This window comes from Geospiza fortis, unplaced genomic scaffold (genome assembly GCF_000277835.1).
Source record: "Geospiza fortis unplaced genomic scaffold, GeoFor_1.0 scaffold409, whole genome shotgun sequence".
In the NCBI taxonomy this organism is placed as follows: domain Eukaryota; kingdom Metazoa; phylum Chordata; class Aves; order Passeriformes; family Thraupidae; genus Geospiza; species Geospiza fortis.
Genome location: NW_005054553.1, coordinates 591515 through 617868, shown reverse-complemented (window position 1 = coordinate 617868; position 26354 = coordinate 591515). Strand labels below are relative to the sequence as shown.

Below are 26354 nucleotides of genomic sequence, written 5' to 3'. Positions count from 1 at the left end.
ACACTGGGTGGGCAGCAGACTTGGGCCTTTTCCATCAGATCCTGAGGGTGTTTTCCCCTTTTTTCCAGGTGATCCACTGCAGTGGCTACTTGAAGATCCGCCAGTACATGCTGGATATGTCCCTGTACGACTCCTGTTACCAAATCGTGGGGCTGGTGGCCGTGGGGCAATCTTTGCCTCCCAGTGCAATCACTGAGATCAAGCTCCACAGCAACATGTTTATGTTCAGAGCCAGCTTGGATTTAAAGCTGATTTTCCTCGATTCCAGGTAAGCAGCTCTTTCATCTCCAGCACCCAGCTTTCATGTGTTTACGCGCTGCGGTTTCCAAACGGGTCAAAACATCCGTGGAAAAAAATCCAGCAGTCCAAGGTAGATCTGGAACTCAGGGCCTTCAAAGCCTTTCAGGCAGCTGGATAGACCAAACTTTGTCTGGAATGCCAAGAAATTAGAGCCTGTCCAATTTAACCTGGAGTTTTAGGGTCAGCTAGAAGTTTCTTTATGTGAGGATTGGTCACAGGAGCAGTGAAACTTTTTTTTACCTGGAAGGATAAAAATTTTATCATGCAAAGCCAGCAAAAGGAATGAGGATGTACCAAAAAAACCCCAAAAAAACAACCCCAAAGTGGAATGCTGAGATCAAACAACTGGCTGGCATCATCCAGAATGAGATGATTTTTGAGAGAACAGTAAGGAAAGAGAGTTCTGTGTTTTAGTGTAATACTTTAACCACGAAACCAACACTAGTAATGGGGTTGCTAGAATGGGAATTAATTCCATTGGCAACTACACACGAAAACAGGACCTTCTTAAACAAAATTTGGGGAAAAACAGCTGAGGAAGGAGAGCCCTGCCTCCACTTCAGCTGCTGGAGCTCAGATAAGCACAGAACAAGAACTGAAACTCATTTCTCTGGTTTTGGAGCATGTACCTTGTAGGACACAATACTTTGTCCAGTGCTGTCTGGGAGACCTTGAAGGGAAAATCCCAAATACACAAAGTATTGACAAGATGCTCATTCCTCAAAAATCCTTCCCTGTGGGTCCCACATTCCCCATTTCCCTGGCGGGCTGGATTTGCAGGGAACACATTTGTGCAGTGAATGTGGGAGAAAACCTCTGTACCCAAGAGGGTGGAGGTCAACCACGCAAGGAGAGGCTTTTTTGCGTGCTCAGCCCAGGAGACAGTGGCTCCATCAGCTGCTGGGACACAAAGAACTCCTTGTTTCTGGAACCCTTCCTCGTTTTTTGGCACGCGTCGCTTCGTGCCGCGGCTACAAAGGAGCACGAGGGGTTCAGCAACATGTCCTTGCATGTGGGGGAAAGGAAATGATGTGCCTGGGAGGAACTGCCTGGAGACAGAAGTGTCTTCAAAGGCCACAGAACAAGCAGGGGTGTTGACAGGAGCAGGGACAGACCCAGAGCTGTTGCAGAGCTGTGTTTACCAAGGAGCAGATGGGTGTCATCCTCACACGGGACAAGCAGGGGAATTGAGCTTCCCTTTTTGCTCTCCCAGCTGAGCAAACCAAACTGTATTTGCTGGAAACAGGGGCATGTTAGGAGTTAGAAAAAACTGGTTTCAGGCTTGGTTCTGGTTTCCATACAAGGGGATGGATCTTGAGATGTAACAGTCATAGCAGACAGCATGAAACCATGGGAGGGAGCAGCTCAAAATCCCTTTCTGGCCACCTGACACAACATAAACCACACAGGAGTTTGTCCACTGAGGGCACTGGAAGGAGGAGACAGTCACTTCCCTCCAAAGTGAGCTGCTCACTCTGATTTTTGTGGTGCATTCATTGCCAGGGGGTTTAAAAAGACTTTGAAGAACTCAGGAGACCAGAACTGATCAGCGGGGTGAGCTCTGTGTGTCCTGTCAGCTGCACAGCACAACCCGGAGAACCCAGGCTGCCTGAGGGATTGATTTGATGTTAAGGAAGTAAAACAGCTGAGTTTATTTCCAGATTCAACCTTTTCCAAAATTTGGGTGTCCTAGGAACTGTCAGTGATGGTTTTTGTGTCATCAGCTTCAAAGTGAGACTGGACCTTTGGGAAAATGAACCCCTGGCTTGTGTTTGGATGAGCTGTGTCTGTACCCACCAAGGGGCAGGACGGAGCTGCCACCCTGCTTTTAAGTGCACTGAAGTCAGAAGGAGAATTGAAACCTGAGCAGGATCTGATCAATCATAATTTCGTGCCCCTGACTGGCTTCAGTGAGGGTTTGGGGTGAGCACACGCTGCAGAGGAGGAACACAAGAATCTGTTCAAAGGCATTTTTGATGTTGTGGTCCTTCAGAAGAATCCAAGCCCTCAACTCTCTCAAGCAGAACCTCCTCAGTCTCTGTGGGGCCCAGTGGGCTGGTTAGAGTCAGGAAGATGCACGATAGTCACAAAACTTTTTAAAAATGAATCAAAATGTGCATTATCATCAATCCTACAATGACAGGAATTGGTTGGGATCCCCTGCTCATTTCTGTGGACACTCCTGTGCTATCCCTGTGCTGTGCATCCTCACCAGTGTAAAGTTCAGACCAGGAACATCCTTTGGAAGTCCATGTCCTGCCCATCCCTGCTCAGTTCGTGGCATGAAGAAGCTTGGGGAATTTAAACTGGATTTCCTTTGATCTGAACTGGAGGACAACCTCCAAGAACACCCTGGGACACTCCAGCTTTAATAAATATTTCAGTCCACAGGCCTAGGCTAGAGCAGGTCCCAGGTAAACCTCCTGCAATTAAAATGTGCAGATGCCTCTGCTGCTGCAGGAGAAGATCCTCAGCAGGGACAATTTTAGTGTCATCTGCTAAGGGACTGTGTCACTTGTTAATGTGGACATTCCTTACTGTTCTGCCTTTTTCAGGCAAAGAAAGCCCAGGGCATCCCAAACTCCCTCAAAACCCTGGGTGAACAAGCCACAGTTTGGCTGAGTGGCACATTGTACTTTAAGGACTATTTTTTCCTCAACTAAATTTAAAAAGTCCACTTAAAACATGAAGTTTGACTCTTCATGTCTGACCCAGTGTAAGCCTGACCTCTGAATTTGATTCTTTAACATCTGCAGAGATGCTGCTGTTTTGAATTCGTTCCATTCTTCTACTTCTGGGATTTTTTTTTTGGAAGTCTTGCCTCAGCTTTCCTTTCCTCACCCTGTGGTCTTCGCACCTCCTTGTCTTTCCCCGTTCTCAGCTGCAATAAGCTCCTGCTTTTTTCTCCTGTTAGGCACCAGCCTGGATTTATTCACAGGCCCTGATCACATGTGGCCCAACACACCTTCTGCACTTGTAGCTTTGCAAAAGCAAATGAAAATGTGTCAGCAGCCCACAAGAGAGGTTTTATTGTTTCATGAGCAGCTCCTCGAGTGGAACTTTGTGCAAAGGATCCTGCATGGCAGTGGCAAAAGCCCAAGGTGGAAATCAGTAAAAGAGCTCTTTTTCCTGCCTGGGCGTACCAGGGAAAAGCTGCACCTTGCTTTGGCTGACCTGAAAGGGTTTCTTTTCTTGTAAAGGTGAGGTTTCTGTTTCCAAAACTCACATTTCATCCCGCAGCTTTCAGGCACTGATTTGTTGGCACAATCAAATGCTGGGTCAATGAAACGGAATATTCCTCGAGATTTTGTTTATTGCAGATTTTTCCTTTTCCAGGGTCACAGAATTAACTGGATATGAACCCCAGGATCTGATAGAGAAAACCCTCTACCACCACGTGCACGGCTGCGACGTTTTCCACCTGCGATACGCTCACCACCTCTGTAAGTACCTGGGCTGGGGCACAGGAGGGACCTGGAGCTGCTGGAGAGCACCAGGATGGGCAGAGGATGGAGCAGCTCTGCTGGCAGGAAAGGCTGGCACAGCTGGCATTGTTCACCTGCACAGGAGAAGCTTTGGCCTGAGCTCAGGGTGGCCTTGCAGGGCCTGCAGGAGCCCCAGGAAAGCTGGAGAGAGACAATTGCCAGGGGATGCAAGGACAGCACACAGGGAATGGCTCCAAACTGAAAAATTACAGGTTCAGATCAGATATTAGGAACAATTTCCTCCCTGGCAGGGTGGGCAGGCCCTGGCACAGGGTGCCCCTGGATCCCTGGCAGTGCCCAAGGCCAGGTTGGACACTGGGGCTGGGAGCCCCTGGGACAGTGGGAGGTGTCCCTGCCATGGCAGGGGTGGGATGAGATGATCTTTAGGGTCCTTCCAACCCAAACCTCTCAGTGATTCCATGATTCCATGAGTTATCCAGGTCCAAGCCTGGCTGATGTCATTTATCAGCCCTGAACACTTCAAGTTACCGGGCATCAAACTCTCCTCACCAAAATAACAATCCAGGCTTTGGGGTGAGGGATAATGAACAGGGGCCAAAAGCAGAGGGAAGTTGTGGATTCCACATCCCTGGAAGCGTGTAAGGCCAAGTTGGACACTGGGGTTGGAGCAGCCTGGCAGAGTGGGAGGTGTCCCTGCCATGGCAGGGGTGGCACTGGGATCATCTTTAAGGTCCGTTCCAACCCAAACCATCCTGAGATTCTATGGAAAACGTTGAGTACAGTGAGAAGTCTTGCAGAAAACAAGCAGCATGCTGGAAAGCAGAAACAAATCCTTTCCAAATCTTGACTGGAGGCAGATTTTCAAAAGTTCTTGGCTATCACTTAAGGAAACCATTAATTGTGTAAATACAGCTCGATATACTGGGCTTCTGAAAAGAAAAAAAAACAACACCCAAACCAACTTATCTGGCCAATTTTTTTGTACTTAGGGGATTCAGGCTATTTTGAATATTTGGAATTAATTCTGGATGGTGATTGCTTGAAGGAAAAGAAAACCTAAAGAGCAAGTAAATGAGAGGGGAAATTCTGAACTTCACTAGCCTCTGCTGTTACAACAAAAACTCTGCAGCAGCTCTGCATTCCTCTGAAATATGTTAGTAATAATCATCCTGTGTTTGAAGGGAATGCAATCCCAAAAACTCCTTGGAGGGACATTCATTAGGAGCATGTGGATGAGGTTCGGAGAATGGATTGTCAGGAAAAAAATGACACATTTAAGAATTTCCCATCTTCCAACAGAGTCACTAATCATATCTTCAAACATCTGGATCTGGGAAGGAGTTCATTCAGTAGCACATTAATTTGAAAAGCAAATTGAGGGAATGGCTGAACTCTGGATTTGGCTCCATTTGCTGCAACCCATAAGAGGCAAAGATGACATCCAAAAACCAACGTCAGGGAATTTTTTTTCCAGATTGCTCCTGTAGGCTGGAAGCAGCCAGAGTCAAATCCTTCTTTTAGGCTTCCTTCTTCTCTTAGTGTGTGCTACTGGTGAGGATCTGGAATCCCAAGGAGGTTGTAGCTGTGTTTGGCAAGTCCAAGCTGAAATTGCAAGCGCTGAATTCCGCCGGGGGCAGGGTGTGCTGCACCTGGGAAAGCAAAACCTGATCTTTAACAGCGAGTTCAGATTTACCAAAACATTATTGAACACTCTGGGCTGCTGAGAACTGGAAAAAAGAATGACCAGGGCGCATGGAAAATCCTGTCAGGGACGCCCTCCCTGTAGTGGTGACATCTGCATGTGGATGTGACTGCTGACCTGTTCAGAATAAACTCAGTATTTCCACCAGACTGTTTGAAACACCTTCATCAACCAGCAGGGAGATGATGCCACCACAGCCACAATCACCTCTGGAAAACAGTTTTCCACTTTAGAGTAGCAGGGTGGATAATTCTGTGGCTGCCACTTTGATCCATGTACGACTGGAGTTTTAAATGAAGAGACAAATCATGTTCGCTGAATTACCCACCGCATCCTTCCACAAGGAAAAGAAAAAATCCCTCAGCCAAATAGGATTCTAAGAGCAGCTCTGCAGATTAAAGATAAATTACTGTAAACTTTAAAAACAGAAGAAAAATGGGAGCCATGCATAGGAATTTATGAAAGCAGATAAATCCCAAGAAGCAGAAAATAATGAGTAATGCTTGGGCAGCAGGGGGAACAGTGCAGGGTCATGGCTGGAATACCAAGTAATGGGAATTATTAAACCAGATGTAAAGTGCACAAAGTCCCTCTGGGGAGCACTGTGAGAGCTCCCCCAGCATCCATCAGCAAATGTCTCAGGAACATGAGCAGTGAAAGGCTGGCAGGTTTGTTGTACCATTCTATAAAGCAATCTGATGATGAAGTGTCACCTGATGCAGAAATCCAAAGAGAAACATCTTACACCTAATAAGGGTATTAAGGGGGAAAAAAATATATAAGCAACCCTGAACTAGGATAACCATTTGCTTTTTTTAAGAGGAAAAAAATCCCAAACTGAAGCCCTGAAGCAGCTGAACTCAGAGTGAGGCAGCACAGGGAATAAAACAAAAGAAAGAGTGAGGGGAACAAGTTAGGAGGGATAGGACAAGAACATCAAGCTAGGAGGGAAATGTAGATGTGAATATTTGCCTAAGGTGTGCTGGCAGCAAAGAGAATTTCCTGCTTGAAACATTTGATTGGCTTCCAGCTCCAGGAAAACACTTCTGCTGTTTGAAGCTGTGTTATTTATTTCCAGAGCCCCTTTCATACTCACAGTGTTTGCCCTGAAATGTGGCCACACAAATAAGGAGGCCCTGCCCGAGGATCCTGCACTCTAAAACACAGGTCAGAGTTCCAGTACAGACAAAATATCTTTGTGCCCTCAGAGAAATCCTTTTGTTTGTACCATTTTAAGGGGGATTTTGGGCATCCCATGTGTTGCAACATCCCTGCTTTCCCCACAGGAACTTGAACAGGGTTCAGGTCTCCTCTGTGCCTTGGCCCAGCCCAGCTGGTGTCCCCACCAAACCCTTCTGCTGCTCCCTGGAAGTCACCCTATGTATTTGTAGGGTTATTTCACAGAAAAGCTCAGTTCCACCACCTCTGGTGTTGGGTCTGCCTCTGCTTTGCCAGCACTCAAACCTCCTGGCAGAGCAGCACCAGGTTTTCAGAGGTCTGAGAAGAAAGTATGAGTTTGCTGGGCACTGTGCCTTGCCCAGGGGCCGTGCCCATGACATGCCAGGGCAGCTAAAGCGGGATCTGCTGCCACTGTGGAACCAAGAAATCCATTTCTTGCAGCGCTATCCTTCAGTGCAGCCTGGGAACTCCCAGCCACACGCCCGGGAGCCTGGTGGAGCCTTTCAAAATAGTCCTGTCTGAGAGCCCAGAGCCTTTCCCAGCTTCCCTGTGAGACCAGGAGCGAGGCAGAGCCCTGGAACACCCAGTCACAGAGGGCACATCCAGAGGAGAAAGCCACAGGATCCTCCCCCTTGGGCTGCAGCAGAGGCCACCAAGAAGTCTGAGCCTGCACAGATTGTCTGCCTGGTGGATTTGCCTCACTCCCATTCCTGAGGTTTCCTTTTCAGCATCAAACAGGGCAGCTGAGCACAGAGCCAGATGGAAGCTGAGCTCACTCACTGTCTCACTTACTGTCCCTCAGCCAAGGTCAGACTTTCCCCAGATTGCTAAAAAATCAGGAGACACAAAATCCTCCCCCATCCCCAGAGAAATACTGGTTAATCCACATAATTAGGAAGGAAAGCTGAATGCTGTAGCCCTCAGTGGTTTTCACATCTTTTCAAACACTGTCTTAACTGCAGAGCTAAAAGAGGGATTTAAAAAAAAATCAGCGAGAGAGGAGGAAAGCCAAAACTAGTCCCAAAGCACACGGAAGAACTTTGTTATAGTTAGTGATCCATGACAGCATTAATTTCTCTTTAGGAAGACTGAGTGTAGCAAAGCAATTTGAACTCAAGGAAAATGTGCTCATTAAACCAGCACAAAGACCTAGTTCTGAAAGCCCAGACCACATTCCAAGCATTACCTGTTACATGGCCTGTGCTGAAATGTAAAGATCATTTCCTGGAACGGGACCATTTGGATTTTAGAATGAATCACCAAATCATAAAACCACAGAATGGTTTGGGTTGGAAGGGATCTTGGAGATCATCTCGTTCCAACCCCCTGCCATGGCAGGGACACCTTCCACTGTCCCAGTTTGCTCCAAGCCCTGCCCAACCTGGCCTTGGACACTTCCAGTCATGGGGCAGCACAGCTACAGAGCACCATCCACAATTACAGAACACTCAGAAATAGTAAAACTGTGGCATAGAGACAATTATTAATATTGTTAGAACAGAAGCTTTGAGTAGCCACTCCACAACTTTCAACTTGCAGTGAAAAATTGCACTTAAAAAATACAAATGTCTTTATATTTTCTAGGTGTGTTTACATACTTACACACACACTCCTCATGATTTTTTTTAATCATGCACACCCTCCTCCCATAAAGAATTCCATGTAGAAATGTAGGAGTGGAACAAACACCAACAAGAATGAGGCAAAAAGCTGATACCTAAGAGAGATTTGAAACCCCAAAGAGTGGTGGCTTGGTGACCACCATGGAGAGTGGGTTTTTGAATGTCCTGCAGGATCATGGAATGATGGAATTCCTGAGTGGGAATAGACCCACAGGGATCCCCCAGTGCCAGCCCTGCCCTGCCCAGAGCCCACCAAGCCCAGCCTGGGCATCCCTGGCAGCGCTGGCCAAAGGCTCCTGGAGCTGTGGCAGCCTCGGGGCCGTGCCCATTCCCTGGGCAGTGCCAGCACCCTCTGGGCAAGAACCTTGCCCTAAAACCCAACCCAAATCCCTCCAGGCCCAGCCCCAGCCCCTCCCTGAGTGCCGTCTCTGTCCCAGAAAGCAAAGATTGGAGCTGCAGACAGTTTTAGATGTTCATTTTGTTGCCTTCTGAACACAGAGGTACCTCATCCTAAAATGGAAGAATTGACACTTCCAGAAAGACCTGTCAATTTTGTAAGAGCCTGATTTTCTTTGGGAGATAAACTGGAATTGAAGGAAAGTTTAGATATATTGGGATGTGCAATGGGTAGGAGAGGAGGCAGCCCAGAGAGGTGGCCCATGTGCTCCAGACTGTGGGAGACCTCACTGAGTCTTCCAGTGAGGAAATGGATGAAAATGAAGGAGAGGGACTTTTTATATGGGCAAAATTCACAGAATTCCCAGAATGCCCAGGTTGGAAGAGACCTTCAAGCCCATGGAGTCCAGCCCAGCCCCAGCAGCTCAACTGAACCCTGGTCCCCAGTGCCACATCCAGGCTTTGTTAAACACACCCAGGGATGGGGACTGCCCCCCCTCCCCGGGCAGCCATTCCAGAACTTTCTCACCCTTGCTGCAAAAACCTTTTCCCTGCTATCCAACCTGTATTTCCCTTGGTGCAGCTCAAGGCTGTGTGCTCTGGCTGTGTCAGTGACAGAAAAAAGGGACAGGACAATGGGAATGGTTTTAAAGTGACAGAGAGCAGGTTTAGATTCCATTTCTTAATCATATTTATATAAAGGAATTTCTGCCTTTGCCCACTTTTTTTTGAACACAATCTGTGCAGCGAGCTCAGTCCATGATTCCCTGATTTACAATAAATAACTGTATAGGAGAGTCAGAAGATGGAGTTTCCAGAGGAATGATCCAAGGCCACACAAGAGAAGAACCAACTTCAAAGGCTGGGCATTGTCTTCCAGTGAATCCTGAGATAAAGGCCTGGCACTGAACCAGAAATATTTGTGGTTGGATTAAATATTTAGAGATGCTGCACAACTCCTGTTACAGCACAGCCTCCTGCCAAAATATCCTTGTTCACAGAGGATCCAGAATAGCTCAGGGAGGATTACATGGCTTGTGAATTTATCAAATATCTGATTCCCCTCTCTGTCCTTGTCTGTAAATAAATTGTCTTTGTTTGGGTGCTTCACAATCAAAGAGTTTTTTAATTTTACCCTTTAAAATCAACCTTCATGATTACAGAGGAAAAAAACCACCACAGAATAAAATAGATGATAATCTGTCAAGCTATGAGAGAAGTGCTTCCAAATAATTTGGAAAAAAAATCTCAAAATCACAGAAACCTCAGGGTTGGAAGAGACCTTCAGGATCATGCAGTTCCCACCCCAGTCCCTGAACCTCCCCTGGTGCCATTTGAGGCCATTTCCTCTCGTTCTTTCAAAAGAATTGTGTCCATTTCAAAATACTTTTGCCGCCTCGAACTTTTCTTCTGCAGTTAGAAATTTTAAAGCAGGGTTTGTGAAGAATGCGACCGTAGGTGACCCAGAGAAGAAGGAAGACAAAACTTAGGACTCTTCAAATTTTATATAAATAATCATGTGGTGTTATGAATCTACAGAAAGGGGCAGGATAGGTAATTTTGTAGGGGGCTATTTAAAGTTAATTGGGAGGAAGCGGAAGGAGGGCGTTAGGACATAGGCTGGACATAGGAAGAGGAAGGAGGGTGTTAGGACATAGGCTGGACAAACTTAGGGCTCTCCAAATTTTATATAAATAATAATCTGGTGTTATGAATCTATAGAAAGGGGCAGGATAGGTAATTTTGTGGGGCATTATTTAAAGTTAATTGGAAGGAAGAGGAAGGAGAGTGTTAGAACATAGGTTGGACTCAGAAATCTGAAAGGTTTTTTTCCAACATCATTAATTCTGTGATTTCGTGAGGGAGAAAAGCACTTGCCTTGCAAATAAACCTCTCCAGGAAGAGGTTATGAGTCCAAAAAAGTGAATTTTAAAAAAAATTTCTTTTGCTTGTGTTCCCAGTGCTGGTGAAAGGCCAAGTGACCACCAAGTACTACCGGCTGCTGTCCAAGCAGGGAGGCTGGGTGTGGGTGCAGAGCTACGCCACCATCGTGCACAACAGCCGTTCGTCACGGCCTCACTGCATAGTGAGTGTCAATTATGTCCTTACGTAAGTCCAAATACTTTGTACCATTACCTGTTCTCACTAATTGACTCATTAATGATTAAATCTGCCAGGGTTTCTTGGCTTGTGTCTTCCGGTGTTGTTCTGTGCTTGCGTCTTGCGGCTTTCTGTGTTTGTGTGATCTCATCTCTTTAGCTGAGCGAAAACGTTGTTGTGTTAGTTATTATCATTATTATCTAGATCTTCATCTTGTCCAGGAAAGGGCAATGGAGATGGTGGAGGGGCTGGGAAACATCTCGTGAAGGAGCTGGGGGGCTCAGCCTGGAGCAAAGGAGGCTCAGGGGGGACCTCAGTGCTCTGCACAGCTCCTGACAGGAGGGGCAGGGAGGGGGGTCGGGCTCTGCTGCCGTGTCCCAAGGGAAAGGAGGAGAGGAAATGGCCTTAATTTTGTCAGGACAGGTTCAGCTTGGAGATTAGAAGGGTTTTTTCCTTTGAGAGAGTGGTCAGGCTTTGGGATGATCTGCCTAGGAGAAGAGGTGGGGTCACTCTCTCTGGAATTATTCAGGAGGAGTCTGGATGGGGCCCTTGGGGTGATGCTGGTGCTGCTGGGTCATGGTGGGACTGAATGAGCTTGAAGATCTCTTCCAAAGTTGAGTATTCTGTGAGTTTTTGATCAAAACCAACCTTGCAGCTTGTGTGGTTTAGGTACAAGCACACACTGCTGACAGGGGAGGAACGTTGCTCCTTTTCCTTTCCTCAGGGCAGAGACCAATTCCTGGCTGAGCAGGAGACAGATTAATTGAACTCTGTCTTTCCATGATTCCAAACCATAGGGAGGCAGGGATGGCTGAGGGAAGATGATACAGCTCAGGCTCAGAGAGAGGGGACGCTTCATCCAAAGGTGTTTATGTGATTCCCAGTGGAATTTTTTAATAGTATTGCATGGGAATGAGGTCACCCCATGAGATTCTCTGCTTCCTAACATCCCCAGACTCAGTGAAAATCTTGGAAGAGTGAAAATTCAAACCTTGTGAACACTAACATGTATTTTTACAGGAGTTAGTTTGGGTTTTCCTCTGTTTTTAATTTACTGGGCTGTTCTTTTGCAGAGATATTGAGTACAAGGAACTTCAGTTGTCACTGGACCAGGTTACCATTTCCAAGTCACAGTTTTCATGCAGAAACTCAGTACCTACCTCGCAGGAAACAAGGAAAATAGTAAAACCCAAAAGTAATAAAATGAAGGCAAAACTCAGAACAACACCTTACCCACCACAGGTAAATTTTCCAGCAATATTTAATTACCAGTTGTTCTCACAGAGTGCTTGGGATAATCCAGGACTGAATTTACTATAAAACAAACTATAGGATTGTCCACCCCAGGAAATCCCTCATAAAGCAGGATAAAATTAGATCCTTTTCCTTGGGGTGGAAAGTAGAGGTAGCACAAAGCATCTCTGGCAAGTGATGCAAAACCTTTGGGATATGGAGTGTGTGAAGCACTTCAACCACGATGTCCTTTCTTGGCAAAAAGAAGAAAATCCTGTACTTGGAATTGTGCTGTGAAAATCTCTGCTGGTGTAGAATCTGTCATTTACTGTTGGTGTGTGGAGTTCTTGATGTCAGGAGGAATTTCTGCATGGAAAGGGAGCTCAGGCCTTGGCAGGGGCTGCCCAGGGAGCTTTGCAGTGCCCATCCCTGCTGGTGTCACCTGGAGGTGGCACTCAGAGCTGGGGACAAGGAGGGCATTGGGCACAGCTGGCACTCCATGAGCTGGGAGGGCTTTTCCAGCCTTAATCCTGTGATTCTGTAAAACTGAACTGCCAAAATCAAATCAAAGCAGGCTTTTTGTTCCCATGTGAAGGCAAAGTCGCGAAGAAAGGAAATTCAAACGCATCGCTCAGTCCGTCCCTTGAGCCAGCGAGGCCCAGCTCTGGGTACCTGTCTGACATGTCTTGTACTTTCCTACAAAAGTTCCTCCTTTAACTCTCTTTTCCTGCTCCTTTCCCCCTCTTTCCCCCAGCAATACAGCTCGTTCCAAGCAGACAAACTGGAATGCAGCCAGGTGGGGAGCTGGCGCTCCAGCCCCGCCGCCAGCGCCGCCGCCCTTCAGGAACAGAACTTCCATTCAGAGAGCAGCGAGCTCCTGTACGCCCCTCCCTACAGCCTGCCCTTCTCCTACCACTATGGACACTTCCCTGTGGATTCCCACGTCTTCAGTGGCAAGAAGCAAATGCTGCCTGCAAAATTCGGGCAGGCCCAAGGGGCGCCCTGCGAGGTGGCGCGGTTCTTCCTGGGCGCGCTGCAGACCAACGGCGAGTGCCAGTGGCACTACGCCAACTCCCTGGTTCCCAGCAGCCAGTCACCCTCCAAAAGCCTTCCTGAGCAGCCAGTGAACATCATCAGGCACAACCTTGCCCAGAGTTATGAAGGTGGGTGTCGCTCTGAGCCAGGAGAAAAAGCTGGGCCGCGCGGTGGATGGGGAGGATTTGTGTCCGCGGTTTGAAAAATGGTTTTGGTGCCTTGGATGCCTCCCTCAGATTGGGAAGGACATTGGGATGCTGGAACACATCCAGAGGGGGCAACGAGGCTGGAGAGGGGCTGGGAACACAAACCCTGTGAGGAACCCCTGAGGGAGCTGGGGCTGCTCAGCCTGGAGAAAAGGAGACTCAGGGCTGCCCCCATCACTCTGCACAGCTCCTGAAAGGTGCCTGTGCTCACCTGGGGCTGGGCTCTTTCTCCAGCAGCACTGACACAACCAGAGCACACAGCCTCCAGCTGCACCAAGGGAAATACAGGTTGGAGAGCAGGGAAAAGGTTTTTGCAGCAAGGGTGAGAAAGTTCTGGAATGGCTGCCCGGGGAGGGGGTGCAGTCCCCATCCCTGGGTGTGTTTAACAAAGCCTGGATGTGGCACTGGGGGCCAGGGCTCAGTTGAGCTGCTGGGGCTGGGCTGGACTCGATGGGCTTGGAGGTCTCTTCCAACCTGGTCATTCTGGGAATTCTGTGAGTGGCTCCCTAGAACAGAGGCTAGACAAGATTAAGAGAATAGGAGCAGGTATTTATTAAAGGCTCCACAGATACACCTCGGGCGCTCAGAAGCTCCCAGAGGCCTCACCCAAGCTGGACAATGGTCACCAGTGTTTCACACAATTATCAGTTTGGTCATTTACATATCAGGGGTTAATTCTCCAGTTACAGCTTCAGGTAATGAAGTCATTCACCCCCCGTTTGTTCCCTCCCAATTCACCTTGGTTTGTATTTTCAGGGCCTGAGGCTGTGGGGTGTCCTTGGGTCTCAGGCCTAGGGGGATTGTTTTGTCTGACCAAAATGTGGAGACAGTAACTAACACTTTATAAGGAGTTCAGAATCATGCACGAAGGCAGTACAGGATTGGAAAACAAGAAAAGCTGAAATCCTGATGCATCAGTTTAGGAAACACAGAAAATCAGAGGCAGTGAAGTGTAACAATCATTACATTTATGGTATTCCCATGTTCCTTCTTCCCATTTCCGTCAGCACTGGACTGGGAATATTATCAAAGCTTCAGCTGACAAAATGCTCTCACAAAAATCACTTTCAGAGCAGCACAGTGATACCTTCTCCTTCAGTACTGACACAATTTATCCTCTTGTTTTGCACTCTCAGAGTTATTTAAGTGGAATTTCTCAGGTAAGTCACGGCTGAAGCCAGATTGAAACTTGACCTCCACAGTAATTTTTGATAATTTTAACACAGAAATTAAAATAAACACCATCTATTCCCATAAAAATTGAAGCTTGTCCTTTCTCAGCACAAAGCTACCCTGAATGCCTTTACCCTACAGAGGGATAATTCTGCTTTTCTTGATAATAATTCTGAATTTGAAAGTGTCTCCCACCACCTGCATTTTTTTATTGTACAGATGGTCAGGGATAGAAATTCTTTGAGGAAAGGCATTGACTTCTCTATAAGAAATAACCTTGAAAAATTCTAACACAACCAAATGTAAAGCTGCTCAAAATACCCTCTAATCACAGAACCAGGGAATAATTAGGGTTGGAAGGGACTTCTTGGGATCATCTTGTCCAACTTGTTTATTTCCAGTGTGTTCAACCAGAACAGGGTTTCTTGCAGTGGTTTTGGCAGAGATTTCTCTCTCATTTCAAACACTCCTGATCTCACAGCTGCCCCAACTCCAAAATGAGACTGAATCAAGTCGTGACGGGCAAGAAACAATGTTAATCAGCTAAAGCAACAAAAATATTTGGACAAACCAGACTCTGGCAATTCAGGCTATTTTGGGATGGTGTCAAGTATCTTTAACTCAATTAATAGCATTAATTACTCCCCTGACCCAGCTTCCCCTTCAAGCCAAACATGACTCTGAGTTTAACTGCTTTCATGAATGAGCCTTGGAAGTAACTGTGAGAATTATACAAAAACCTGTCACAAAAACATGCCCAAAAAAAAAAAAAAATTAAATAAATAAAACCCCACCACATCTGAGTTTATTCAATCTTATTAAATATAGGAGTTCTTTTGTGATTTAAGGTGTATCTGAAAGTGTCAGAGAACATCAACAAGTGCAGAATTCAGCTCAGCTGATGCAGAACTCCCAGGAAATCCTTCATTAAACCCCTTCAAGCAGAATTCCACTTCATCACTTTCCAATCCAGAGCCAATGCTTGGATCCCATCCACATCCCTCTGCATTCATAATTTTCATTAATTAAAAATCACTGATGAGGACTGAGGTACTGCTGTGCACTCAGATGGAAACCCTCATTTCTTGGAATGGAGGAAGCAGTAGTGGAAATTTAAAATTAAAAAAAATTAAAACGAAATTATTTTAAATAAATTTAAATTAAAAAAATAGTTATTCTCCAGGGTACCATTTTAGGTAGGCTCTTGGGTACCAGAATCAAGAATTTATTCACTTATGGGTGTAGATATCCAAGATCCAAAGGGAATATTAAAATATAAATATATTTAAATATAAATCTGTTCAAAGCTGAGCTTGCTGCATCAGACAGAAGATGGAATCAGACCTCAAATGTGCTTCCCACAGAGGAACAAGTAATTTCTGTCTGGGGTTTTGTCCTTCACAGGATGGTTTGACCTCACCCATGATGGACCTCACCTCACTGCCAGCAGCATTTTATTTCACTTTTCTGTGGTTAGGCTGAAAATGAGCAAGAGGGAAGCTCCTCTCACAGCCCAGAGCAGGTTAAATCCTTTTCCTTAGTTCGTGCTCCGCTAATTTGCTGTTTCCTTTGGTTGCTCCTGTGGACTGTGGGGGAAAAGGAGGAGTTTTAGACCAAAAATAGGAAATGGTTTTGTCCTTTCTGAAGATGCTGTGGGGGAAAAAAAAAGGAAAAAACTAAAACCAAAATAAACACAAAAACCCCCCCACCACCACCACCCTCAAAAAAACCCCAAAAAACCCCCAAACCCTACCACCACCACCAAAAACCCCAGCCTCAAAAAAACCCAAAAACCCCCAAAACCCCACCATCACCACCAAAAACCCCAGCCTCAAAAAAACCCCAAAAAAACCCAAACCCCCTCAAAAACACACACAAAAACAAAACAAAAAACCCACCAAAAACCCCCCAAAAAACCAAAAAAGGACAAAAACCCCCCAAACAAACAAACAAAAAAAATCCCCAAAACTCCCCTCGAAAGACCTACATATTTTGAGGATAAGGATAAAGACTTAAGTAAATCCTGCCTATCCCCAGTAAATCTGCAGGAATAGGGTAAAAAAAACCCCAAATCCCAATAAAAAACCTGCAAGGAACTGCTGCTACTTTTCAATCTCATCCCACATCACCATTTCCCCACCAGGAGGAAAACAGAGCTGCAATTCCAGCAGTTCTTATTTCTGGTCCTGCTTCCACTGAAGGTTTTGCTGCTGGAGTTGGGAGACTTGGGTTTCTTTTTTGAGCATTTTGATACATTTTGATGGATATTTATTATGGATATTTATTGGGGATTGGATGAAAATTGGCTTGCTACAATTAATTCTCTGCAAAAAGCGCTTTGAGTTGTATAAAAAAAAACACTTTTTTTTTTTTAAAGGAAATATAGACATATTTCCTTTGTGTTGAGGAAAAAATATGGTCAAACTCAGGCCTGGGCAAAAGGGGCAAAGAAAACAGAGCTTCCCCTACAGACAGGATTTCCACCCAATTTTTTCAGCCTTGTTTCAACAGCGCTGTTGCACTTTTGCTGAATTCTGAACCTTTAGAAGCCACTTTTTTGGGGGGGGTTTTTTTGGGGGTTTTTTTTTTGGTTTTTTTTGGATTTTTGCATCTGATCTCCCTTAGGTTGCCAAGTGCTGCTTTTTTCCAGTGGCTCACTGGAGAACTGACAGCCAGGGAGCTTCAAAGCAGGGAGGATCTGCTTAGCATCATCATCTTCGATCCAAAGGCAAAGCCAAATCTGACATCTGGCAGCCGGCTTGGAGGCGAGGGCCATTCCACATCACATCCAGGGCAGCAGCTGCCAAAAACCCCGTGGGCCAAAGACATTTTTCTCCATGGAAAATAGCTCCTTTTGGAGAGATCAGAGATTGGAGGACGATGGTGCCAAGCCATCAAAGCTCTGAAGAAGCACGTAGCAGATACGACTGCCTGCAAATCAGATGTTTCTGCTTCAGGATCTGGTTTTGAAGCTTCTTCCACTTTTTTCCCAGCTGGCCCAGTCATCATTAAAAAAAAAAAATCATTTCAGTGAAGGCAACTGTGTTTTTAGTCAGAAGTTTCCTTTTTACCCTTGAAATTGCTGCTGTGGGCGCCACAGGAGCTGCTGGTCACTCAGTGGTGCTGTTGGGCCTTCTGAGCCACCCGTGTGAAGCCACCAGCCAGGCCAAAACTCAGGAAGTGAGGAAGAAAATAGAAAATCTGTGGAAAAAACCTCCCCAGGTTTAGCCAGTGCCCAGTGGAAGAAAGAAATGACATTTTGCAAAGGGAATTCCCCGTGAGACAAAGAGACATTTTGTCTCACCTTTGGTTTTTTTGAGGGAGAATAATGGAGAACAATCAGCCCATGCCTTGGGTGATTTGAAATTAGGGTTCAGACCAGGACAAGCACAGACTGAGATAATCTAAAAATATTTTTCATGGGTAGGGGTGTATTAAGACCTGTTCTGTCTCTGCCTTGTTTGATAAAAACGAGGGAGAAGGACTTTTTATAGGGGTAGGAAGTGACAGGACAAGGGAAAATGGTTTTAAATTGCCCCAGCAGGATTGGAGATTACAAAATTCAAGGTGACAAGGCAGAGGCCAGCTGGTGGCTGTGATGCCTCAGCTTCTTCCAAGTTCTCTTGGGCTCTAGAAATAGAGAAGGACAACATTTTGTTCAGGGATTAAAGAAGAGCCATAAAGTGAAAATATTCCAAAGTGTACGAGGACAAATCCATCCCTCTTGTGGACACCTTAAACCCAGAATATCTGATCATGATAAGGTGATGATTATTTATTATTTATTGTTTATATGTCAGTAGCTCTCAGCATCTATATTTATTTTGCAATAAAAACACCAAAAGTGGAGTTAAAATCTGGAAAAAACCCACCAAATGTGGAGTTAAAATCTGAGCACTGCACGTGGCTGAACCCTGGTTGGATTTGTGATCTGAAAGGGCCATTTTTCACCAGCTGGTGAGAACTCAGCTTCCTTCAGCTTCTCCTTCTTGTGACAAAATGTATAGATAGAAAAGGGAAAGAATAACTTGAAAGGTTATTGTTTCTAGGAGGGTGAAGAAGAAATTGGAACCAGATTCCTGTTTAAATTCTGGTGTTAATTACGTAGTGCAACTCCCTCTGAAATTAATGGAGCTCTGCATATATATATATTAAAAAAAGGTACAATTGAGCTATTTCTGCTTCTTCTGTTATCCATGAAGGCTTTGCCAGTCTATTACAGCACAGGGAATATTTAATTATTAATGGGCATGGTTACATCAGCAACCAATAGAGGGGAACTCCAAAAGTTTTAAGATGTTGAATAAAATTGTTAGAAAAACAAAAAAATCCATTTTAAAAAAGGCACTTAAGTGTCCAGGGCTTCCAGTGAACCTCACACAAAACAAGAGTTTGGGTCTAACATGAGAAATTTGCTCAGTGTGTCATTTTTCCTTTAACATAAAACTTCCAAATGTGCCTTGGAGGAGCTGTTTAACTCACAAACTGTTCATAGGAGAGTGCAAAAAAAATTATTACTCATGTGGTACAGGAGAAAACCAGGGGCCTTTTCTCTCACTGCTCGTAGACAGGGGTGTACAGAAAGGAAAAGCTTCATAAGGCAAGCAGAAAATGGTAAAAATAACTCCAATTGCTTCAAGAGTTCAGTTGCCACGCAGAAACTGAGGAGAAAAGAGACTGCTCAATATATTTAAGAGGAAAAGCTGGAATAGACATCCTAGGCTCACACTGTTGAAAAATGTTATAACCCGCATTTTTATCATTATCTACCTTTATTACACGGGAATATCTCAAAAGCAGAGATCCAGCATTGCTGAAGAGGTGTTTGTGTTGTTTTTCAAGAGATGTTTTTAAGATCTGATGTCAGCTTTTCAGAGAAAAAGCAAAGCCTTTAACGTGACCCACTCTGGGCATCAAAAAGAGATGTTATTAATTAGATAATTACATCTACTTCTAATAGATAATTACTTCTACTTCTAATATCTTATCTAGATATTAAATGTATCCCAAATAAATACCATGATTTACAGAATGAACAGAATTCTGCAGAATGAAAAGACCTTTGAGACCATTGAGTCCAAGCCCTGAGCTGGATGTTCTGCTTGCAAGGACAAAGACAAGAAGAATAAATTCAGTTTATTTCTGGTTATTATTCCATTATTAAAACAATTCCACTATTTTAATAATGAAATGATTGATAGGTACCAATGTAATCCACCTTTTAGATAAATCTCTGAGAAGAGCTTACTTCAGGGGAAAGTTTTTGGTTTCACGTTGTAGTTCCTAACATTTCTTTGGTTGAATTGAGCTAGGATAAGTTCGTGCCAGTGAGTTGTAATTACTGCAAAGGCTCGTTGTCAGTAATTAACACGTTTTCCTTCCCCTGCCAGTGCCCCTGTCCAACAGGAGGTACAACCAGGACGCTCTGCCCGAGGCCTTCCCCAGCTGCACGGCGCCCGTGCCGGGCCGCTACAAAGAGGAGCTCTACGACTCTTCCCTCATGAAACACAACAAAACAGAGCCCAGGATCCCGCCCCACGCCCACCTCATCAAAGAGGAGAACAAGCTGGCTTTTACCAGAGACCTGCCAGAGAAAATGCCCATCAACGAGGGCTCCTTCTCCAACCCGCTGCTGCCCAAATCCGAGTGCTGCCAGGCCAAGGCCGTGGGACAGCTGAGCCACCTGCTGCCCGTGCCCTCGGTCTACGAGCAGAGCAGGAGGATTTGTGTCAAAGAGCCCAAATTTGGGCACATCAGCCACCACCCAGGCAGCCTGGAGGAGCTGGACGAGAGGATGAGCGTGAAGCTGGACCACGAGGCCGACGGAGAGCGGCTGATGGAGGTGAGGCCCTCAGGCCAGGTCCCCTTCGTGCTCCTCAACTACCACCACGTGCTGGCCAAGCACGGAGCCTTCCAAACCTCCCCCTGCACGGCCACGGGACACGTGGGGGAAAATTATTCCTACAACGCTGAGGAAGTCAACGCGTTTCTTTACAAAAACCAAAGCCCCTCCTCGGCTTCCTCTCCAGAAACCCACAAGGAATCTGCACTACCCCACTACATTGGGACTTCTGTCATCATTGCCAACGGCAGGTGACGGTAGCACAGGGGGGTTCTGAGTGTAATGAAGAAGCCAAACTGTAACGATTTGCTAAAAAAAAGGAAAAAAAAAAGAAAAGCATGAGGAAACACAGTGACATTTACTGAGCAAAGCTGGAGGGCAGTGAGGGACAAAAAGCAGTGAGTTCCAGGAGTCCCGGTGGCCAGGAAGGTCCCCTCCATCCCCTGCCGTGCTTCGGTGTCCCAGACACAGCTCTGGTGCCAGGGAGAAGCCAAGTTCCAGATCTTATTTTTGTTATGTTATAGTGTGCAGCAGAAGGAAATGAGAGGTGTTATATGCAGAGGTTTATATGAAGAACTTTTTTTTTTTTTCCTTGACCCCTCCTTAAAATAAACTCGAGATTTTTTTTTAAATCATTATCATAAAATATGCATTCTAGTTTAGGGTTTTTTTGACAAATTGTGTGAAACCTCGCATCAACTCTCCATCCAATCCCCTGACACATGGACTTTGTTGAGAGAGTGGTGATTTTGAACAACCACAACACAGCTGTCCTACCCAAACAGGGAAAAAAGCTTATTTATTAATTACCAAAAATTTTTAAAACTAAATAAATCAACCGTGCATTTGATTTATTTAACAGAGATTTCAGTGTTCTGAGATTGTTGCCACCACCATTTATCTTGACAAAGGACAATATGACAAATTAATAGGTACAAAGACAGGTATTACAGGGTTACAGGTCTTGTCATGGCAAATTGGGACAAATTATGGAGCAGGAACCAATTCCCCACAAACAAGAAAAGGAAACTCCTAAATCCTGTGTTTCCCTGAGTATCCTGGGGGAAGCTTGTGCAGATTTTCAACCCATCCAGTCACAAATACATCTTAATAACAGCACCAGAAATGTTTTCTTTATAGTCAAGAGAATAATGAACATTTCTGCCTTATTTTGAACTTACCGGCAGAATTGTGAGCTTTGAAAATTCCAGCCCTTAACACGCTGAACTTCCTCCAGCATAAATCCTGTTGTCAGCACAAAGGTAGGGCTGGAATTCCCCGCTTGGAGCACTTCACAAATCCCAAACAGCACATTTGAAGCACTCACATTTGGCCCAGCCAGCCAGGAAGAGATTTTCACCCCTTTATTTTTAATTCTTTGCAGAGGATGGATCTGTGTGAATTTAACTGACAGCACTCAGCCCACGGTGGTTTTCAGCCATTTCCCCAAACATTGTGAGTGGATAAAACAACAAAAGGCTCCCTAAACAATAAATGTGGCTCTAGATCTCACTCAGCTCCATTTCTTACCCCAATTCAAGCTTAATTCAGAATTTTTCAAACTTTCTCTCATCAGACTCTAAAGAGAACTTCACTGAAAAACCTTGAGCACCCTGGGATGGTGGAAGGTTCCCTGGATGAGCTTTAAGCTTCCTTCCAACCCAAACCATTCCATAATTCTTTGAAGAAAATTCTTTCCTGGTTTGTGGATTATGGAAACAAAAACCCTTGCTCATGGATTGCACCTTGTCAGAAAAACCATAATGCAATACTCAGTCCTAAAAATTCCACGTTCTCCATGTTTTCTATGCAGCAATAATTCATCCCAGAATGGTCTGGGTTGGGAGAGACCTTAACGCTCATCCAGCAGTTCCAAGCCCCTGAAATGGGCAGGGAATTTGCCATTAGAATACAGAAATAAAGTTATTTTCTTCTGTGTATGAATATTTATTGCTCTGAGTACACAAAAATACTTTAAAAGCAAAGGCTTGACAACAATTTTCAGTATTTTTTTTCATTGCTTCCCATTAAAGGTTAACAGAGAAACCTTTATTATCAAATTAACATTCACTTGAAAATGAATGTTTGAGCTGAACACTCTCAGTTGTTGTTTTCAATTGCATGAAAAATACATTTTGTGCTAAACAGAACAAAAAAAGCCAAATCAGTGATTACAAAAAAAAACCCAAACAGAACCAAACCAGCACAGTCACTCCCTGTGTAACCTCTTAAGTTTGGAGAAGCTGGCAGGTCTCCAGAAAAGCTGTAAATGTGGATTATGATCATGCTGACCCCATAAATCAAAGGCAGGAGACACCAGTTGCTTTCCCAGTTGGTTCAGAGCCCTCCCAGCCCCTGCTCCCCATAAACGACCCCAACCATGAAAAGATAATTATGGGTTCATTTTGTTCAATTAAATTAAAGCCACGTCCCCACAAAGGAGCCACTGGCACGGTTGGCATCATTAAAAAGAAACCTGATGCCCAACCACTCCTGCTGCACTTTCTCCCTCATTAGTGGCACTGCTGCATTTGGGTGTTCCCGCAAGTCCTGCTCGCTATAAAAACACAAAAATTGGGCTTTGGCTTGAGAAAAACACCGCTGATCTTTTTCAGCTCGATATTTTTCCACCTTGTTATTCCCACTTCCAGGCTTTATTCCAGCAGCCCGAGCAGAGGAGGTGTTCCATCATTCTGCCCCAGGTGTTTCAGGGGAGGTGATGCCCAGGCACAGGAAATTTCCCTGCGAGGCAATAACGAACCAATTAACAACTCCCAGCTGATAATGCAGGGGAAGGGGCAGAAAAGATGGCAAAAGCAAATGTGGGAAGGATTTTTTTTTTTCCCTGCCACTCTCCAAGATTTAAACAGCAATTCCATGTTCCTGTCTGGGGGGAAATTACATTGGGAGAAAAATAGGATTTTTTGGTCAGTTAAATTACAGATGTTCTCAGCAAAATTGCGGTGCAGAACAGGGCACTGCCATCATAGTGGCAGTGTTTGAATAATGAAAAGTGGTTTTAATAATGAAAAATGTTTTTAATAATGAAAAAAAAAAGATGGCACTGAAGGGGAATGTGAATTGAAATATATTATAAAAAATAACCTCATTTCTCTTTAGTATTTGAGCCACAACTTTGTTGTGAGACTTCACAAGATTTTAACTCTTGGGGGAAGTTCAGAACTGGCAAGAAAATCATGGAAAATGGGAGAAAAAGAGTGAAAGAGGGAATATTTTACCAAAATCATAGAAGATTTGGGTTGGGAGGGACTTTCAAGATCTCATTCCAGCCCCTTGCCAGTCAGGGAATCTCCCACCAGACCCAGGTAAAGCTGGAAAAGTGAACCCCACAGTGAAAGGTCTCCAAGTTTTGGAAGCAGTGCAATGGAAATAAAACAAGGTGATAAAGACCCAGACCTGTCCCCAGCCCTCTGCGCCCTGGGATTTGAAAAAGGTAATTTAAGGAAATTCAGCACAACAGGTGCAAAATTGGGGAATTCATCACTGAAAGTGCCAGAATTTCTCCAGAAATCTCAAGACAGGACATAAATTCTTCTTTTTCCAGCATTTCAGTCACACTTCAAAAATGCCACAGAGGAAATGTTGTTATTCCAGTTCTTTCCTGAAGGTTAGATTTTGCTTTTTTTTTAATATGATGCAGATAAAAGCTATTTGGCAAGTGTAGGTGAAGAAGCACGCAACCCAACCAACCTATTCAAGCTCAGAATTATATATGTATTCCCTAAAAATGTAAAGCATTTTTGCTTATTTATTATGTAAAACAAAACTGTTAAAATGTTAATAAAATCCTGTAGCCAAAGGAAAACTGAGTAGAATTTCTCTTTTTTTAAAAATACAAAAAAAGTATTTCACAAAGGACAATGGTGCATATTTGAAAATTTATGTAAAGTGTGACACGTTTTATATTGACAATTAATGTACTATAAAACACACAGAGAGTTTTAAAAATTTATTGTATTTTTGCCACGTCGCATTTTAAATGAAGACACTTGGAAAATGCAAATAACACAGAATCACTAATGAGAAACTCAACACTTGACAATTCTTCCCTGCAGCTCTTTTTTCTCCATCATTTTCTGACCTCTGCCCTTCGCTGGGCCCAGATTTAATTTCTTTGGTGTCTGATCAAGGCAGTGCATCCCCACCACCACTCAGCCATGCAAATGGTTTTTTATCAAACCAGTTACCCCCAGGAACCAGCACAAACCTTTCCCATGACAGATATTTTGACTGTAGTTGCAAAAAGTAATTTTTTTTTCAGGCTGCTGATGCAGCTGAATCGGAGAAAGCAAAGAAACGAATTTTTGCACTGTGAAGCAGCAGCATAAAGAATTAAACGCTTTAATATTATTTCCAGGTAATAGCCCTTGATTTGTTGGATATATTAAAAAAAAAAAAAAAAAAAAAGCTCTGAAGTCTTATAAAAGCTTTACTAGAAGCAGGATGTGCTGCCTGGACTCTGAAATGTGAAGTACATTATTGCTTTTTCAAACCTTTGGAAGCAGCTTTGTTGCTGACTGGGCACGACCCACCCTGGACTCACACACGTGCCAACACACCCAGACGTTTTCCTATCAATAAACAACCCCCACAAATGTTTTCACCATGAGAAATGTTCTACCAGAGCCCAGCAGGGAAAAAAAAAAAAATAAAAAAAAAAAAAAGGGCGTAGGGACATGGTAATAAATGAGTTTTTTGAAAGCACTTCATCAAGAAAATAGTTTAAGATATGACCTCAGCCTCACAATGGAAGAGGTGTTTTACTAATCCAGGCAGCTGAATGCAATGAAACATTTTCAGGGCATTATTCCTGGGCCTGGAGCTGGCTGGATCTCCCCAGCCCCACATCCAGGGACACCCCACACCACATTTGTCTGTCACACACGGAGAACAAGGAAAACCAGGATTTTCCTGCAAAACTGTTGGGGCTTTCTGGGCGTGCCACGTTGGGCAGAGGAAGAGTCAGACTCCACCTGAAAGGGTCAGGGATTTCTCCAGGGATTCATCCACAAGGACTTCATCCAGCTGCTCTCTGTCCCATGGGAATTCTCCATGTTTTTGGTTCTTCCCAAAAGAAAGCAACAAATCCTTCACCCAAATCCAGGAGACACCAGAAGAGGCCACTGAAAAGGCAAAGTGGCTCCCACAGTGCTCTGGCACATCCAGGTTTGGGCAGCTCGCCCTTGTGGCAAGGAAATTCCACTCCAAATTTCTTCCCAATGCAAAAATTTTGGGAATAACCTGACAACTCCCATGAGAACAGAACCAGCTCATCACTAAGGCAGCTACAAAAGGACCGACAGCAACCAGGAAATGTTGCAGCATTTAAAAAATGCTAAAAAACCCCTCTGCTGCTGCTCAGCCACTGAAGCTTTACAAACTCATTCTGCCCTTCCAAAATTGCCACGTTTTATCCTTTTCCCCATCTTTTTTTTGTCCCTGGTGAAGGGAAAAGGAAGTTTTTTAAGGAAGCCACTCAAGCCCTGGCCTGAGGCACCACCTGGTTGTTCGATCCCTCCAGGCACTTCCCAGTCTGTGTGGAACATGAACAAAACCCAAAAGGCAAATCCTAAAGGCAACCCCTACAGGCAAATCCTAAAGCTGAGACAGTTTTAGCTACAAATTCTGAGTTAAGGTGAAGGTTTGTAAAACCCTGTGGTTGGAAAAGCAGCACCAGAGCTCTGCTTTGCTGCAGTTTGCTCGGGAAGGAGAAGGCAGAAAATAAACGAGGATGCAGCAGGAAGATGTGAGTGTGCATGTGCACACCCATTTTTTACAAATCTATATATAAATATGGTTTTTTCTTTTTATTGAAGCTTTATTAAGCCAGACTCGAGTTTCAGTTGATTACAACAGGCATTAATATTGAATTCTGATATCAAAGGCAGCTGCCAAACCTTCTCAGCCCAAAGCAGTTTTGGAAGCATCTGGTGGGGAAAAGCCAAACTTGGTGCATCATTTTAATTATGGCAATTAACAGCTGTGTGTGTGCAGTTCTAGGAGATGCTGGTGTGCAGCCTCGTGTGATTTGGATCATGGGGGGAAAAAAACCCAGCAGGGTTTGGACAATCAGGACAAATCTTCTGTGAGATGGAGCAT

At 44.7% G+C, this 26354-nt stretch overlaps 1 protein-coding gene across 4 annotated transcripts in view; it reads left to right on the top strand.

Annotated features, from left to right (window-relative positions):
* Positions 1–23147, top strand: part of SIM2 (SIM bHLH transcription factor 2) — a 66976-nt gene extending 43829 nt beyond the window's left edge. For 2 of the 4 annotated variants that reach the window (XM_005429521.2, XM_031064061.1), the window contains 6 exons: positions 69–268; positions 3637–3743; positions 10607–10754; positions 11819–11987; positions 12733–13141; positions 19783–23147. In XM_005429521.2, coding sequence (XP_005429578.1) covers positions 69–268; positions 3637–3743; positions 10607–10754; positions 11819–11987; positions 12733–13141; positions 19783–20489 — 1740 coding nt within the window. In that variant the 3' untranslated portion in view covers positions 20490–23147. The remainder of the gene's footprint in view (positions 1–68; positions 269–3636; positions 3744–10606; positions 10755–11818; positions 11988–12732; positions 13142–19782) is intronic. The other 2 variants (XM_031064059.1, XM_031064060.1) reach the window with 2 other exon arrangements.
* Positions 23148–26354: the final 3207 nt, after the last annotated feature.